The sequence below is a fragment of the Penaeus monodon genome, chromosome 13, assembly GCF_015228065.2.
Source record: "Penaeus monodon isolate SGIC_2016 chromosome 13, NSTDA_Pmon_1, whole genome shotgun sequence".
Classification (NCBI taxonomy): Eukaryota; Metazoa; Arthropoda; class Malacostraca; order Decapoda; family Penaeidae; genus Penaeus; species Penaeus monodon.
The window spans coordinates 46,007,896-46,022,895 of NC_051398.1; the positions used below are offsets into that span (position 1 = coordinate 46,007,896).

Below are 15,000 nucleotides of genomic sequence, written 5' to 3' on the forward strand. Positions count from 1 at the left end.
GTCTTCGGCTTCTTATCCTTCCTGCTCTTCTTCTCCTTCTTCATCTCGGTCTTCTCTTCCTTTCTTCTTCTTTCTAACTTTTGTTTTCCACACTTCTTCCTCATTCGAATCCGACTCACTTATCTCCCGTCGACATGACTAATGATGGTGTTCGAGGAGGAACTGCCATTAAAAAGCGTGCCTTGTACCTCGCCTGCGATTCGGCTGTCGGTCGGTCGGTCGGTCGGTCGGTCGGTCGGTCGGTCGGTCGGTCGGTCGGGCCGGGGGCCAGAGGCGTCGACAAGCCCGCATACCATACCACTGAGCGTTCTCTCTCTCTCTCTCTCTCACTTTTCTCTCTTTTCATCTCTCTTCTCCCTTTTCTCTTTTCTCATTTCTTACTCTTCTCGTCTCTATTCTTTTCTTACTTCTTACTCTCTTCTTCTCTTCTCCTTCCCTTCCCTCTCCTCCTCCTCTCCTCTCACTCTTTTATGTGTCAGTGTTTGCGTTGGGCCTTCAGGACACCCCCGCGGCAAGGTTGCTGAGGACGGCTGCATCACTCGCTGAAATGGGAGGGAATGGGGGGGGGGGTGATGGGGAAAGGAAGGGGAAGGGAAGGGAAGGAGAGGAGAGGAAAAGGAAGATAAGGGAAGGGAAGGAGAGAGGAGGGGAGAGGGTAGACGGTGGAAACGGAGATAAAGAGGAAAGAGAGGTGGGAGGGAGAGGTAGGAGGAAGGGGAGAGAGATGGGAATGAGGCAAGGTGAATCTTCTCATCCTGAAGGACAGGGGAGAAGGGACAGGAGTGGCGCTTTGGGGGAGAACGAAAAGTTGTGGGAGAGATGATCTACGTGTATAGTTGCTTGCATGTGCGTGAGAAGTACAAGCAGTCGAATCAGTAGACAGAATGCAAAAGGAAGCAAGAGCCAGGAAAAAAGGGAGAGAAAATCGATAAAATGAGCGTTTCGAATGTGGATAGAATGCGAGAAATCAGGAAGGGGAGGAGGAGGTGGTGGCGGTGGAGGAGATAGAGGAGGAGGAGGAGGAAGATGGGGGATGTGGTTGAGGGGATAGAGGAGATGCAGGGGAGCAGGAGGAGGAGGAAGAAGGAGAGGGAGAGGGAGGAGGAGATGGAGGAGGCCAGCGATAAAAAGGAACAACCGACCGTGGGCGTTCCAGCAACGCGTCGCGCCCACTTCCTCCCATTGTTGGCGAGTCCCGGGCGACGACAGACTGTGACTGACACTTTTGTTAGAATTGTCGGAACGGCGCGTACAGCTTGTTGTCGGCGCGTCGGCAGTCGCTGTCGTTGCTGGTTGTTCGGGATGCTGTTGGTACGGGTGACGTGCGCCACGACCTGGTGGGAGGTGAGCGTGGTCGTCCGTCCCTCCAAAGGTGAGTGTCGCGGGAACGGAATTGAGTACTTGTTTTATTTCACGGAAAATAGATGCTTTCGTTTGCCGTTATTTTCCTTCGTGGCCGTGAGGGACCGAGCCTCCTGAGTGTACACTAGGCAGTAATAGCCATTTGCGTGAGTCGTAGACAGTTAGTTTGCAGGGCGGGCGGGCGAAGCATGTGGTAAGTGGGCCGAGCCCGCACAGATGACTGGCGTCACTCAAGATAAGGCCCTGCTCTTATGGCCACGACCTCCCTTGCCCGCAGCCCTCCCCTCGAGCCTACTGCGTGAATTTCTGGCTTGATGGGGCCTTGCATGGCCTCATGAACCTGCTAGTTCGTCCCTCGGGAAGCTCTGCCGTATCGGGTCGGATCCCGCGGGAGGAGCCATCTCGCCCGGTCATGGCGGCGCGTCTGACGCTGCTGCGGGAGGATCGGGTGTCTGCCTCGCCCTCTCGCCCGCAACGGATGTCATGGAATCGCCCTCAGTGCAAGTGTTCCCTTGCAATAATTCAGGCGCTTCCTGTTCTGTGGCGGCGCGAGGAACCCGCACCCATTGAGTGGGTTCCATTGACGCTGCGGGACCCGATGCGCTGCGGTCGCCGCCAGCCCGCCCGCGAGGAAACCCGATCTCCCGCTCCGCCCCGACGCCCGCGAGGAAATTCACTGAAAATGGAACGGGAGAATTTTTTATCTTCTGGGGAGAGGCGATAGGGAGGGGGATTGGGAGGGGGTCGGTGACCTCTACGCTTCATGGAAAAGGTGGGAGGCGACGCTCATTCTGCGGCAGGGGGGGGGGGGGGGCTTCGCGGCTCTTATTGGCGAGGAATCAGTCAGCAGCTCGAGTCGGAGGACATCATTTTGTTTCGACTATGACATTAGGACAAAAACAAAGCAGACGGAATGGTTGCGGTGCGCGTGGGAAACGGCTGTTGTGTGCGGGTGCCTGTTTTGACCGCGGGGGAGGGGAGGGGGAAGGGAGGGGCAGGGGTAGGATAAACGTTTTATGACCTCGCGGTGGACGTTTTGGTCCCATGACCCTACGTTTCGCACAGATACGTAACGCGCTCGCTTTACAAAACATTTCTATTTCGGAGGCACTGGGCGAATTAAGCGTTCATGTATTTTTTTCTTTTCTTTTTTTCAACGAGAGGAATGAAAATATGCAGAGTAAAGAATAGCCAGCATGGTGCTGATGCTGTTAGTGATATTAAACAATTGCCGCGTTAGCCCAACTTGGACGTAAACCGGTAATAGGATTGTCAAATGATGATGATAACCTTTTGTTTAATCAGCCCGCGCTGCTTTCGCCCTCCTGTGGGAAGACGAAAATAGTTACGGCGCTGAAATTAATTTCAAGAGACGTGGCTACGGCGAGAGGGCCGCGAGAGGCCAGTTACGCAGCGCTTCGTGCGTCCGGAAGCGAAGACGAGGCGGCCTTCGAAAGGTCACGCAAGGCCGCCGCGAGGGTGTGACGCCACGCTTGGGTCATGCGGATGATGACGTCACGGCGCGGCAATGACCCTCTGGATCGATGACACTTTGGCACCGCTACATCTTCCCTCCTGCCCCGCCACGCCGCCACGCCACGCCGCGCCATCTCCCGCTACGCCGTCGCTCCTCCCTCGGGCCTGCACATTAGCCTGGTGCTCCTCTGGCCACGTTGCAGGGCCGCGAATCCAGCCTCCCTCCCGTCCTCCTCCTCTCTCTCCATGCTTCCCCTTCCCCCCCCCCTCTCTCTCTCGTCTCTCTCTCTCCCTCTCCCTCTCTCTCGCCTCCTCCTGAATTCTTATCTCCTCTCTCCTCTTCTCCCTCCCTGTCTCCCACCTTCTTTATCTCCCATTTTCTTCCCTTCTTTTCCTCCCATCTCTCTCCTCTTCCTTTCTTCCCCCTCTCCCTCCCTTCCTCTGTTTCTGTTCCCTGCCCCGCTCCTTCCACGCGTCTCGTGGCCTTCGCTTTGTTGTGACGTTTCCTCCTCTCGGCTTCTCCGCCTCCGGCCTACTGCAGTGATCTAGGCGGCCCACGGACCGCGCGGAGGCTTGGCGCCACGTTGGTGTACAGGGGGCGGAGGCGGGGGCGGGGGCGGTAGCGGGGTTCATACAGTACACGCCGCATTCAAGGCGAGAAAGAAACCTAGAAAAAAGCCTACGAGCGAGGGACGGAGCCTTGCAGGCGGTAAATGCTGAGATAGGCGGGCGGGCGTAGGCCGAGCCGTCGTGTTGGAAGCAGCTCAAGTAGAGTTGGCAGAGACGTAGGCTCCCTGGGAAACATCCTTTGATCCCTTCGCATCCTCTTCTCGGACCATTGCCTACTCCTGCTTCTCTTCCTCCTCCTCCTCCTCCTCTCCGTTCTCCCCCCCCTCCCCCCCGCTAGCATTTACCCCCGAACTCGAATCCATTCTAGTGAAGCGCGGGAAACCCCGGGGTATTTGGGTGTACATTTGTTGATTGGTTTGGCACCCGGCTTTGGCACGCGAGTCCCTTGTGTTTTTGCTGTCTTTGTTTGCCAGCTCTCTTGTGGGGCTCCGGAGGTGATGAGTCTTTTGTTGTTTGTTTTGGCTGTTCCCGCGAGAATCGTCTAGCTCTGATTGGCCCTGGTGATGTGATGGATTTATTGCACTCGCTCGCTTGTTTTACCTTCATGACAGACTGACACGTGTACATTCGAGTAAAATCAGTTGTTTTTTTTCTCTCGCAAAGTCAGTTTTCGCCCAAATCAAGTTTACACACACAAAAAAAGATAGAAGAAAAGAAAAAAAAAACCATCGAATGCCATTCTTCTCTCGTCCGGAAAGAAAACCCGAGAGAGACGGCCGCTTTATCAGCCTGGAGGAGGGACGCCGTTTCACTCGCTACGCAAACATGAATGGCCTGGGACTCGGACGCCCACGAGACTGACTCCGGTCGCTCTGCTCTTTTGTTTTTTTTTTTTCGTCTTTCTCTCTTTTTTTTTTGAAGAGTCGAGGAGGAGTGACCTCTTTGTCTCATGATTTTTTTTATGTTGTTGTATCTTTGATATATGTATTTATGTATTTATTTTATTGTTACTGTATATAACAGCGAATGAAGAATACGCGTAAGTTGAAAAGAGAAATAGTTTGTACCTTTTTTTAAAGATATAATCACCATGGTTAATATGCATATGTGATATATGATATTCTTTACATACTAAGACATTTATGCCAGTGTAACAGTAGTACGTAAAAAAACATGATATATGTAGCAGACGTGATATACCTCTTTTAGCCTGGGATTATTGAATAAAACCGCAATTACCTTGCAAATTGTAAAATTATAATTGCTAAGAAAAGAAAAAAAAATCTTTACTCAGGTTTCTTTGGGTCGAGGCAGAAAAGTTTACGGAATACTTTTTTTTTTTTTTATTCGAATAGAGAAAATGGAAAATGTTTGCTTAAATGACACTTCACTTTTGCACGCAATTGCTGTTTATTTTGCTGTCACGTCGCTGAGGAAAATTACACGTTTTAGCTGTCATCATTTCCAGACAAAGCTACACGTCTGCAATTGTTCGTCATTTTTTGTAAGGCTATTTATGTAAATTCTGTATTCGATAAAGAGAGAGAGAGAAAGAGAGAGAGAGAGAGAGAGAATATATATATCTTTCATTTTTCCCTAAATTCTCATCCGGGTTGACGTGTGACGTACGATTTCTCATTAGAATACACGCGCTTTAATGACGTTTCTTGGAACCGACACCCGCTTTGTAACCTCGCAAGGCATAAGGGATTCTGGAGGTTGCATATAGGCCTACCCGACACCGCCAGAACAGGTTTTTCGGCCGCCCATTATACAAACGTCTTGCGTTGCCATCCCGCGGTCGCCATATTATACCTGAGATTTTTTTTTTTTGAGGGGGGGTTGGCTTGATGTGGGAGGGACTGAGGCGGAGGGGGGGGGGGTGCATTGAAGTTTAGTCCATGTTAAGGAATTGCTTTTGGCAGGTTGGCTCACGGGAGTGAGTCTGGACGCTTTGAGGGATTGATACGATACCTCCCAGGTATACGATAGGTACATACAAATACATACACAAATACATGATACATGCATATATATATATACACATACATATACATATACACATACATATACATATACACATACATATAAAACACATACATATCAATACATTAACATACATACACTACTTTCATCTATATACATACTACATCATACATACTTACCATATCCCCCCACACACACACACACACACACACACACACACACACACACAACATATACACACACACACACACACACACACACACACACACACCCACACACACACACATATATCACACACACACACCACACACCACACACACACACACACACACACACACACACACACACACACACACACACACACACACACACACACACAAAGACGCAAACGAAAACACATAGATAAACGCACGCAACCTCACACGCACTACTGAATAATCTTTCTTCTTCATCATCATCTTTTACTAAAAATAACTCGAAAGTCAGGATGCCGACCGCGAGATATCTGACTTGCACTACATAATCCGGTTGCGTTTTGTTGTTTCGTGTTCGTTGTCACTTTCTCCGTCGTTCGAGTGTGGAAAAGGAGAGTAAGAAAGATAGAATGAAGGGAGATATGATGGTGAAAGAGAAAAAGGATGATAACACGAAATGATAAGAGAGAGAATAGAAACGATAGGGAGAAATGGTAAGAGAGGAAAAAGAAACGATAGGAAGAAATGATAAGAGAGAGAGAGAGAGAGAGATAAAGATGGAGTGAGAAAAAATAATTAATTTCGTTTTGCTCGTATTAATCAAATTAGGGAGGAAAGTGGGAAAAAAAAAGATTGGGGCGATTAATAAGCTTAGTTTTACGTGGCGATGATTATAACCATAATTGGGGTAAAATGGTACCGGTATTCCGCGCATTTCAGAATTTCCTTCCTATGAATCTCGTAAGTACATCCGACCGACGGGCTTACGTAAAGAGGCTTGGGAGACGGACTGTGTGAAAGAGGGACGCGGTGGTGTGACGTCGTAGCGGAGGAGGAGGAGGAGGAGGTGGAGGAAAGGGAGGAGAATGGATAGGAGGAGGAGGAAAGGGAGGAGAATGGATAAAAGGTGGAAGAAAGGGAGGAAAAGGGATAGGCGGAGGTGGGAGGAGAAGGGAGAGGACAGAAGAAAAGGAGAAAAGAGGAGACAGAGGAGAAGGAAGAGAAAAAACATAAGGAGGCATAGGAAGAGGAGGAGGAGGAGAAGAGGAAAAAGGAGTCACGGAAGGAGGGGAAAAGAGAAAAAAGTGAGACGGGGCAGGAAACGGAGAAGGAAGAGGAGCCGCAGCCAGGGCAGGTGAGGCGAGGGAATGTTGAGCCCACTGCGATGACGTCCTTCGGCAGGTACTCAGAACTGTGTACGGAAAAACACGCGGTCGGTATCTGCGGGGACATCCTGCCGTGATGGCGAGCTATTTCGAGTGTTTATGTTTTATCCGACAGGATACACGAAACAAATGACGTACGTCTAGGACCCCCCCCCCCCCATCTCCCATCTCCCCACGGGTCGGATATGAAGAGGGCACAGCTCTTGCCTTGCTCAGTCTTGCCTCGTCGCCCGCGGTGTGGTGGGCAGCTTAGGGTTGAGTGCAGCGCGTGTGGCAGCAAGAGTCCCCTGCGTGACCCGCGAGGAGCAGCTCGCAGCGAGAGTGCCCGAGGACCCCACCGTCAGACAGGGGCGCCCAGATGGTGTCCGTAGACGCGATCCCGTGGGAGGCGGCGGTGCGGGGCGGCCTCCCGAGCGCGGTGGCCCTTCACCTGCTACGGCTGTGCGCGGCGGGTGAGTCATGCGCCGCGGAGAGGGCGAAGCTCGCGGGTGTTTGTTTAGTACCTAAGGGAGACTTGGGTGTGGGCGTGGGTGGACGCGGGAAGGCGGCGGGGGCGCAGTTGTGTCTGCCCTTTGTGCGAGGCGACTGGCATTCCGTGGGCTGGCTCTGGCCAAGATATAAGAGCGATAACGCCGATTAGGTGTAATCTCCGGCACGGAATCCAGATCACTTGTGTGGCCTTCGGTTCTGGCACTATCGCTCATTCACTCGCCTCGTTTCCCTCAGAAATCGCATTTTTCAATATTTATAATTTCATGTTACGGACACTACTGTGAACTGATTAGTACTCGCAACACATTAATGTTTGGAAGGGCATTCTTCTCTCGGCTGAATGGAGCGAGTGTTAAGAACGCGATAAGCGTTTCGAAGATAACAATTCTTGCCTCAGTAGGGCCTTGTTTTGCTCGACAGTGTATCTCTGTTCCTTGGCGGAGAGCGTTTCAGTTCCCCATTACCTATGTCAAGTCGAGGAGTCGCGGTGGCGCTGGGAGGCTGCTGACGGGAGGCCGCGGCGCTGTACCTCCGCTGGCGGCAGTGATGCCTCTTCCCCTTCTGCGTGTATGGTGACCCTCGCCGAGCCGATATGGTGAACATGCTTGGTTCTGAGAGACTTGGAAAGTGCATCGCATAGGTCAAGTCACCAAGGAATTTAGATTTATAGTGATCAAGAAATGTGTAACGCCGATTTGGATTCTTGGTATCGCCGGCGAATCTTGCGAACGGGGCCGCATCGCACGCCAGCAGGAGCCACGGTAGCAGCGAGAGGCCTTATCAGCTTTCGCTCTCAGTGATGGCAGAGCAACGGGCATGACCTGGAGCGATGGCTTGCGCGGCGAAGACCATTATCATATGAATGTGAAAGTGAATTAATTGTGGAGGAAGGACGCGTGCGATTCCAGTGCCGTTGGCTTCGTCACTTGAGAATACCTACACGATTGTTCCTAATTTTGGTGAAGAAAAAAATAAAAACAATCAAAGGTATTCGAACAGCGAAGAGATAAAAGAAAAGAGTTAAAAAGGAAACCTTTCGGACTCAGGTGGTCTGCTGGTTACATTTTTAACGAAAACAAGGCACTATGACGTTCTGTATTTGCTGCAGAAGACGAAACAGCAGCGGGGGTAATGTTGATGTTGTGTGTTGGCGCTCAGGTGGAGGCTGCTCGGAATTCAAACACAGCGCTGATATAACCATACTTGTTGTGCTTTGTGTTATTGTCTTTGTCATTAGAGAACATATGTATAATATATATGTATATATACAGTGTGTGTGTGTGTGTGTGTGTGTGTGTGTGTGTGTCTGTGTGCTGGTCTGTTTCCTTCTGTCTGTCTGTCTGTCTGTCTGTCTGTCTGTCTGTCTGTCTGTCTGTCTGTCTGCTTTTGGTATAGGCGCACTAAAAATAAATATATTTCTGTGACTGTTTCAAATTTTCTCGCTTCCATGAACATGATTTCTTAATATTAGGCCAATTCTTTATAAAAATGGAAGCGATTTATAAATCAGCTTGATTTCCTCTCTCGCCTGAAACGTGCCTTACACTGCGTTTTCTGTCCTCAGGTGAACGTGTCGTGGAAGTGTATGGAGGGGTGACAAACCACGCCCACGCGCCGCCCACGACCGTGAGTGGGCGTAGCGGCCATGTCGACCCGGCACACCCACAGCTGGTAGACCCCGCCCTCCTCACCTCGCTAGATCTGGAGAGTGACCACGCCGCCCCCGCCCACGAGATGTTGGTGACAGACGCCCCCCACTCAACGCGCCCGCATGACCTCAACCACAACAACCACGCCTTCGGGCACAAGTCCTCAGGTGAGTGGGCGGCCGGCGGTGTCGCGGCTTCGCAATGATTTTGTGGTTATTACTATTGCTGGTTTTGTTGTAATTACAGTTATTACGTCGGGTTTAAGTAGTGTTCAATGCTAAACATTTTTTGAAAATAAGTTTGTGAAAAGATTCGTTTGCTCTTTTCAAATACGTAATGGCATCATGATAAAAAAAAGTATATTTAACAAGGAAAACTGTAAGGCATCTAATGATAAAACTGAAGGAGAAAAATTGCTGGTCTGATGTTTTTTGTTGATTTAGAAAAAAAATACTAGTCTTGAGCATCCTTCCCAACTAACGCGAGCCGCCCCTTCCAGAGGACCACGTGAGTGGGCGCGCAGCTAAGTACATGGTGACGGAGTCGGGCGACCTGGCCGGCCACGACAACTATGCCTTCGACCACGACATCCTCTCGGGCCAGGACAACTACGGCTACGACCCCGGCTACAGCTCCGAGAGGTCCCCGGAGGACGAGGAGGGGCCGCCCCTCTACTGCTCTTCCTCCTCGCCCGCCTCCTCCTCCGCCACCGTCGCCGCCCAGCGAGAGAGGAGCCCCAGGGAACCGAGGGACCGCAACTCGCTGAAGGTGGCCCCGGGGGAGATCATTAACACCCTGGAGGTCATGCGGCTGGTTCCCTTCATCAGCGAAAGTAAGGCGGAGCTCGTGTCGGGGGGCCTCTTCTCTTTTTGGTGTGCTTGCCCTGCCATTTCGGGCTATTCTATTTGGATTAATAATACGCTCATCTCTAAGGAAATTGTATGAAAAATGCAGCTGGGCTATATTTGTTTCTTTTTTTTGTATTTTACGTCATGAAAATTCTCAGTTGGCTAACCATGGAATGCTTCCCCCCAGGTACAACTTTCCAAGTGACGGTGATCAAGAACCTCCGAGGCCTGGGCTTGGCCGTGACGGGCGGCATCGAGTGCGACCTCCCGTACGCAGGCCTCATACGCATCAAGAAGCTCTACCCGCAGACGCCGGCCTGGCTCTGCGGTCAGCTGGAGGTGGGGGACATTCTCCTGCAGGCCAATGACAATCCATTAACAGGACTGACGAGTCACGTAAGTAGTCCAGGGACCGAGAGATCATCTGGCGGGGGTGTCGTATTGCAGTGGTGTAGTCAGATGATCAGTTGAGACTGGAGACTCTTGTCTTGATTTCAGTCACGCCTTTCGCTTAGTGTTGTTTTTCTTTGTTTAACCGCGAACCTGGACTTTTTATTATTTATCAAAAGCATCCATGGTTAAACCTATTATATATATAATTTATATAATTCTATTATATATATCATTTATATAATTCTATTATATATATCATTTATATAATTTCTTTTAAAGCTGCAGGATACCAGTAAAACATATTTCATTTCCTATTTTACTTTTCCAGGAGGCATTAGAAATGCTCCGCACCGTCGGCCAGGAGGTGACTCTGGAGATCTGCCGGCCGCCCCCTGGCACCATGGGGGACGGCGAGGACCTCCCTGACGGCGGCAACACTCTCGGCGTCGTGAGCACCAGCCTCACCACGCCAAACACTAGTCACAACTACCTCTCCCCATCGCCTTCCTTCTCCTCGTGTGGGGTACGCAATCTTATCAGCTGAAAAATACCCATATAACTATGAATATCTGTGTTGCTTAAGGAGTACGCTGTCAGTCTTTGAGATTATTGATTTTTTGCATTTTATACTTTTCAGGAGTTCGAGGTGCAGCTAACCAAAGTTGCAGGTTCCTTAGGCTTTACACTGCGCAAACAAGACAACAGTATCTTGGGGCACACCATTCGGAGTCTGGTCAAGGAGCCTGCAATTTCAGATGGCAGATTACGACCCGGAGATAAGATTATCTCAGTCAACAACACCGATATGTGTAGCCTGAGTCATGAAGAAGCGATAGGTTTCTTACGCACATGTCCTGAGACTGTTACTCTTAGATTGTATAGGTGAGTATATTTTTAGTTTCGAGAATATACTGAAACTACTCAAATGATATGCCAGTATTTTAAGACTTGATATTCACCAATACAGAGTTGTAAAAAGAGAAAATGCATTTCCAGGGATGCCATGCAAACGCCAGTGTCGCCAGTCTCCCCCACGGAACCTGACATCCTCGCGAAGCCTAAGCCTCTGCGCAAAGAAGCCAGGGACATGCTCAGTGACTTGGCTTTCAGAAAGCAGTCTCCCAGCAATTCGCCTAGCTTAGCTGGGGCCTCGGGATCCCCGGGGACACCCAGAAGACGTAGGCTCCAGAAGACCCCGAGTCCAGATATCAAGAGTGTAGTCATAGATAGTAAGTACATTAGTTATATAGTGCATGTATTGCACGATCTTACGTTAATTAACGAGAAGATAAAATCTCCTTTCTGTGCAGACATAAGTTTTACTGGATATATTAATCATGCTTTCTAAGTATCAATTTAGTCATATATTTTTGTATGTATACACTTCCCTGTATTTACTTCAACATTTGATCAGGATATCATACCTACTTACAAAAACTGAATATCAGTACATTTTTCATCATTTCCACCATCGTTTCCACAGGATGGGACTCGTTGGTGAGAAAAACCGAAGAATCTCTGCCTGGTACTCCAACTCTCGAAAAGAAAACGTCGCTCAACAGCATACGAGAGACGGAGCACGAGGCCTCCCCGTTCGGCGACAGCCAGACGGACGACTCCCTCTCCACCACCATCCGCTCACGAAACTCGTCCGCGTCGTCGTCCTCGCTCACCGCCTCAAACTCCGAGTCGAGACCGAAGAGACCCAGCTTCCTCGACCTGAGCAACGGGCGTGGCTGTCCCCGCAAGACACAGTTCACGCCCCCGCACGAGGTAGACCGGTCGTTTCCATCCCCGCTCGGAGGTAATTACCCGTCGGCTGACTCGCTTGACTCTGCCCCCCAGTTGACCTCAGCTCACAGTGATACCCCAGCCTTCTCCCACCTCCAGCAAGGGTATCAGAGTGTTAACCTTGGAGCCCTCCACCCTCACGAAGACTCCAGACTAACCAACACAACCTCAGACCATAACATTAGCAGCCACGATACTGACGGTCCCCAGCAGAGTGGTCTACTAAAGTGGAAGGGAATTGTCTTTACCCCCGAAGAGGAAGACACTCAGTCACTAGAGGAGTCACTTCAACAAGAGGGGGATCGTGAAGGGTCACCTCAGTCACACAAACCGAAGGTGATTGTCATTACAAGACAATTTTGTTCGAGAGCTTTAGGAAATTATTTTGCTCCAATTTTTTATTTCCTCGTTCCAAGAAGGAAAACTTCGAATTAATCCATTAACCCAACTTGAATTGGAATTCTTGAGGATGAAATATATGTACTTTTGATAATTTTTTGAATGAATAATAACAAAGTTGTTTTTGCTTTAGATGGTGACAATAGAGCTTAACCGCGGATGGAACAGTCGTCTAGGCTTTTCGTTGCAACCAAAGGGGGAGAACACTGTTATCAAGGCCATATATGCAGACAGTGTTGCAGCCAAAGATGGACGACTGAAAATGGGGGATATTGTTGTAAAGGTAACTTAGCTTTACATTGTCTGAGTTTGTCATACGAGATTAATACAACAGGTTTTATTTTCCTATATACTTCACATCGGCAAACTTGCTGATTATTAATAATTTGATTTGTTCCCCATAGGTGAATGGCATTGACGTGGTAGGATGGGAAACTGAATCTGTAATTGATCTGCTTCGTAAGACAAGAGGGAAAATTTCGGTCACTGTTCTTCAACCACTAAGTTGAACCCAAGCCTACTAATGGTAGAGGTAAGACCCCCTCTTTTTTAGCACCTGATATATATGTATAAAAAATATATATAATTTTGAAATGCGCCATTATTATACTACGACTCGTATTTCTTGTTTATGTGGTAGCTTTTATTAAAGATTAATGTATTTACGATCACTAATAAATACTTTTCTTTATTTCCAGACACCTGAAAAATCGTCTCAAGATGCCTGTCTTCAGCTCTTTTCGAAGATTGTTGCATTTGCTCCTTCAGTTATCTTGTTCCTGATCCACGAATATGTATCAAAGGATCAGCTTAACCTAAGGCTTCAGTTGTTCAGATCTAATTTCAAGGCAGCTAAGGCTTCTATTTACTAATTCTTAATACTGTGTTATTAACGAATTTTAAAAGTTCATCTCATTTCTCTATCTCTAGACTAAGAAGTCGAATACCCTCTTGCCATTATTGAAGCTTTGCCTCTTTAGCTCTGTTATTCTCGAATCTTCTTGCATGAACGTTATATTGCTCATTAATAGGCGTCACGGCCCCTCGAACCCAATGCTAAGTGATGTAAACCTGGTCAGCCAGCAGGAGAGAGTTCTAGTTATGAGAGTTGCCAATAGTTCTTGCAGAAGGTCGTGTCGCATATATATTGTGTACAAATGTTCCATTTAAACATATATTTAAAAAATATGAAGCTTTTATCTATGATGTAGGCAGTATTTATGCAGTGACCTTTTAAAGCTTTATGCCAGATACTTGTTAGCTATTACTGCTGCACTTCTCTTTTAGTGTAGTTTTAAAACTCACAGTAAAAATACAAAAAAATGTATATTATCCCAACATAGAGCTGCATATGTTTAATTGTTTTTACCATTGTTGTTATTTAATTTTTGCCAGTTGTAAACTAATGTGTTTACTTGTTTATGACAATGACTGTGAGTACTCAAGACTTAGTGAGAGCAGGGCCTCACTTGGGACTCCCTGTGTAATAGACAAGCTTGTGCCAAAGATAATAACTGTATAACAATGTACGGTAAAGAGCAGTCAAAGTCAGCTGATTTTAAAACAACATTTAATCATCAGTACTTACGTGCCATTCATTGAATGATATTCGAAGTCAACATTCCAATAGAGAACTTAATCTAATTTGTTTGCCTCTTGACTGAGGAGCCAATTGTCTTTCACCTTCATCCCCTATGACACAGTCAAGATACATTAGAGTTTAGATACTCCAGGAAAAGGATAGTTTTTGCGGGTAGCGGAACTCTCCTGCTAAAGATGGCATCTAATTGTTAATTTATTATGGATGTGTCATGTAACCTGAACCATCCGTTATAGGAAGGTCATGATTGTGTTATAAAATGTTATAAAACTGTATTTTAGAACTGTCACCAAGTCTGTATATATAAATAAATAAAATATATTTCCTGTATTACAGGAGAGTTTAAATGTCCTACATATTTTACGTGCAACTTGGGATTATCAAAACAAGGATTTTTTAAAAGAATATTTAAATTTCTGTTCATTTGTCCTGGTCAAATTAACAACAAACTGTTCATCAAAGTAAACACAAAACAAACATATAAAAATGTATAAAAGTATAAAAAATGGAACATAAGTTCAAACAATTTTCTTTGGATAACGACTCAATCGGGATTCCCAATTATACATTTCAAAGGATACAACGGCGAACTATTAGCAACCTATTTAAAACGTATATATATTTTGTCTTGGAATGTGAAACATGACTACCTTCCACATTACCTATTTGTAAGTCATAATAATTGATAAACAATACAGAGGCTTTACTTATTGAACCAAAGGATGCTAAGACCAAATTTATTTCACAATTTTAGTTTCTTCGTTATTTACATATCGGCGAATATATATATCTAAAAGCTTTCAGATGCCGCATAAGTGTGTAATATATTATCAACTATGGATAAGAAAGGTTTCCCTGTTTTGTATATAGAGATTACCTGATAAGTAATCAAACTCAGGGAATTACAACGCTGTTTGTGGTGTTTTGCGATTCGTGGAATCCAGCTGCACTGCACAAACCGATTTTATAACCCACTTCTGAACATGATTTTTAACACTTGGATTAATGAAAATCAAGCGAGAGAAGAAAGTTTTACTGAGACTGCAATGATACTGAAATTAATCTTCCTCGCGG

At 47.3% G+C, this 15,000-nt stretch overlaps 1 protein-coding gene across 2 annotated transcripts in view; it reads left to right on the top strand.

The window, feature by feature from the left end:
- The window catches only part of LOC119580373, a 114,213-nt gene extending 99,954 nt beyond the window's left edge, over positions 1 to 14,259 (top strand). Inside the window, exons 2-11 of one of the 2 annotated variants that reach the window (XR_005229372.1) lie at positions 8,811 to 9,062; positions 9,395 to 9,727; positions 9,931 to 10,139; positions 10,465 to 10,659; positions 10,774 to 11,018; positions 11,133 to 11,365; positions 11,620 to 11,940; positions 12,460 to 12,609; positions 12,731 to 12,858; positions 13,025 to 14,259. Coding sequence is in view for 1 of the 2 variants with exons in the window: in XM_037928490.1 (XP_037784418.1) it covers positions 8,811 to 9,062; positions 9,395 to 9,727; positions 9,931 to 10,139; positions 10,465 to 10,659; positions 10,774 to 11,018; positions 11,133 to 11,365; positions 11,620 to 12,263; positions 12,460 to 12,609; positions 12,731 to 12,835 (2,366 nt within the window). In the remaining variant the exon portion in view is untranslated. Of the gene's footprint in view, positions 1 to 8,810; positions 9,063 to 9,394; positions 9,728 to 9,930; positions 10,140 to 10,464; positions 10,660 to 10,773; positions 11,019 to 11,132; positions 11,366 to 11,619; positions 12,264 to 12,459; positions 12,610 to 12,730; positions 12,859 to 13,024 lie in introns of both variants that reach the window. The other variant, XM_037928490.1, reaches the window with a different exon arrangement.
- The last annotated feature ends 741 nt before the right edge of the window (positions 14,260 to 15,000 follow it).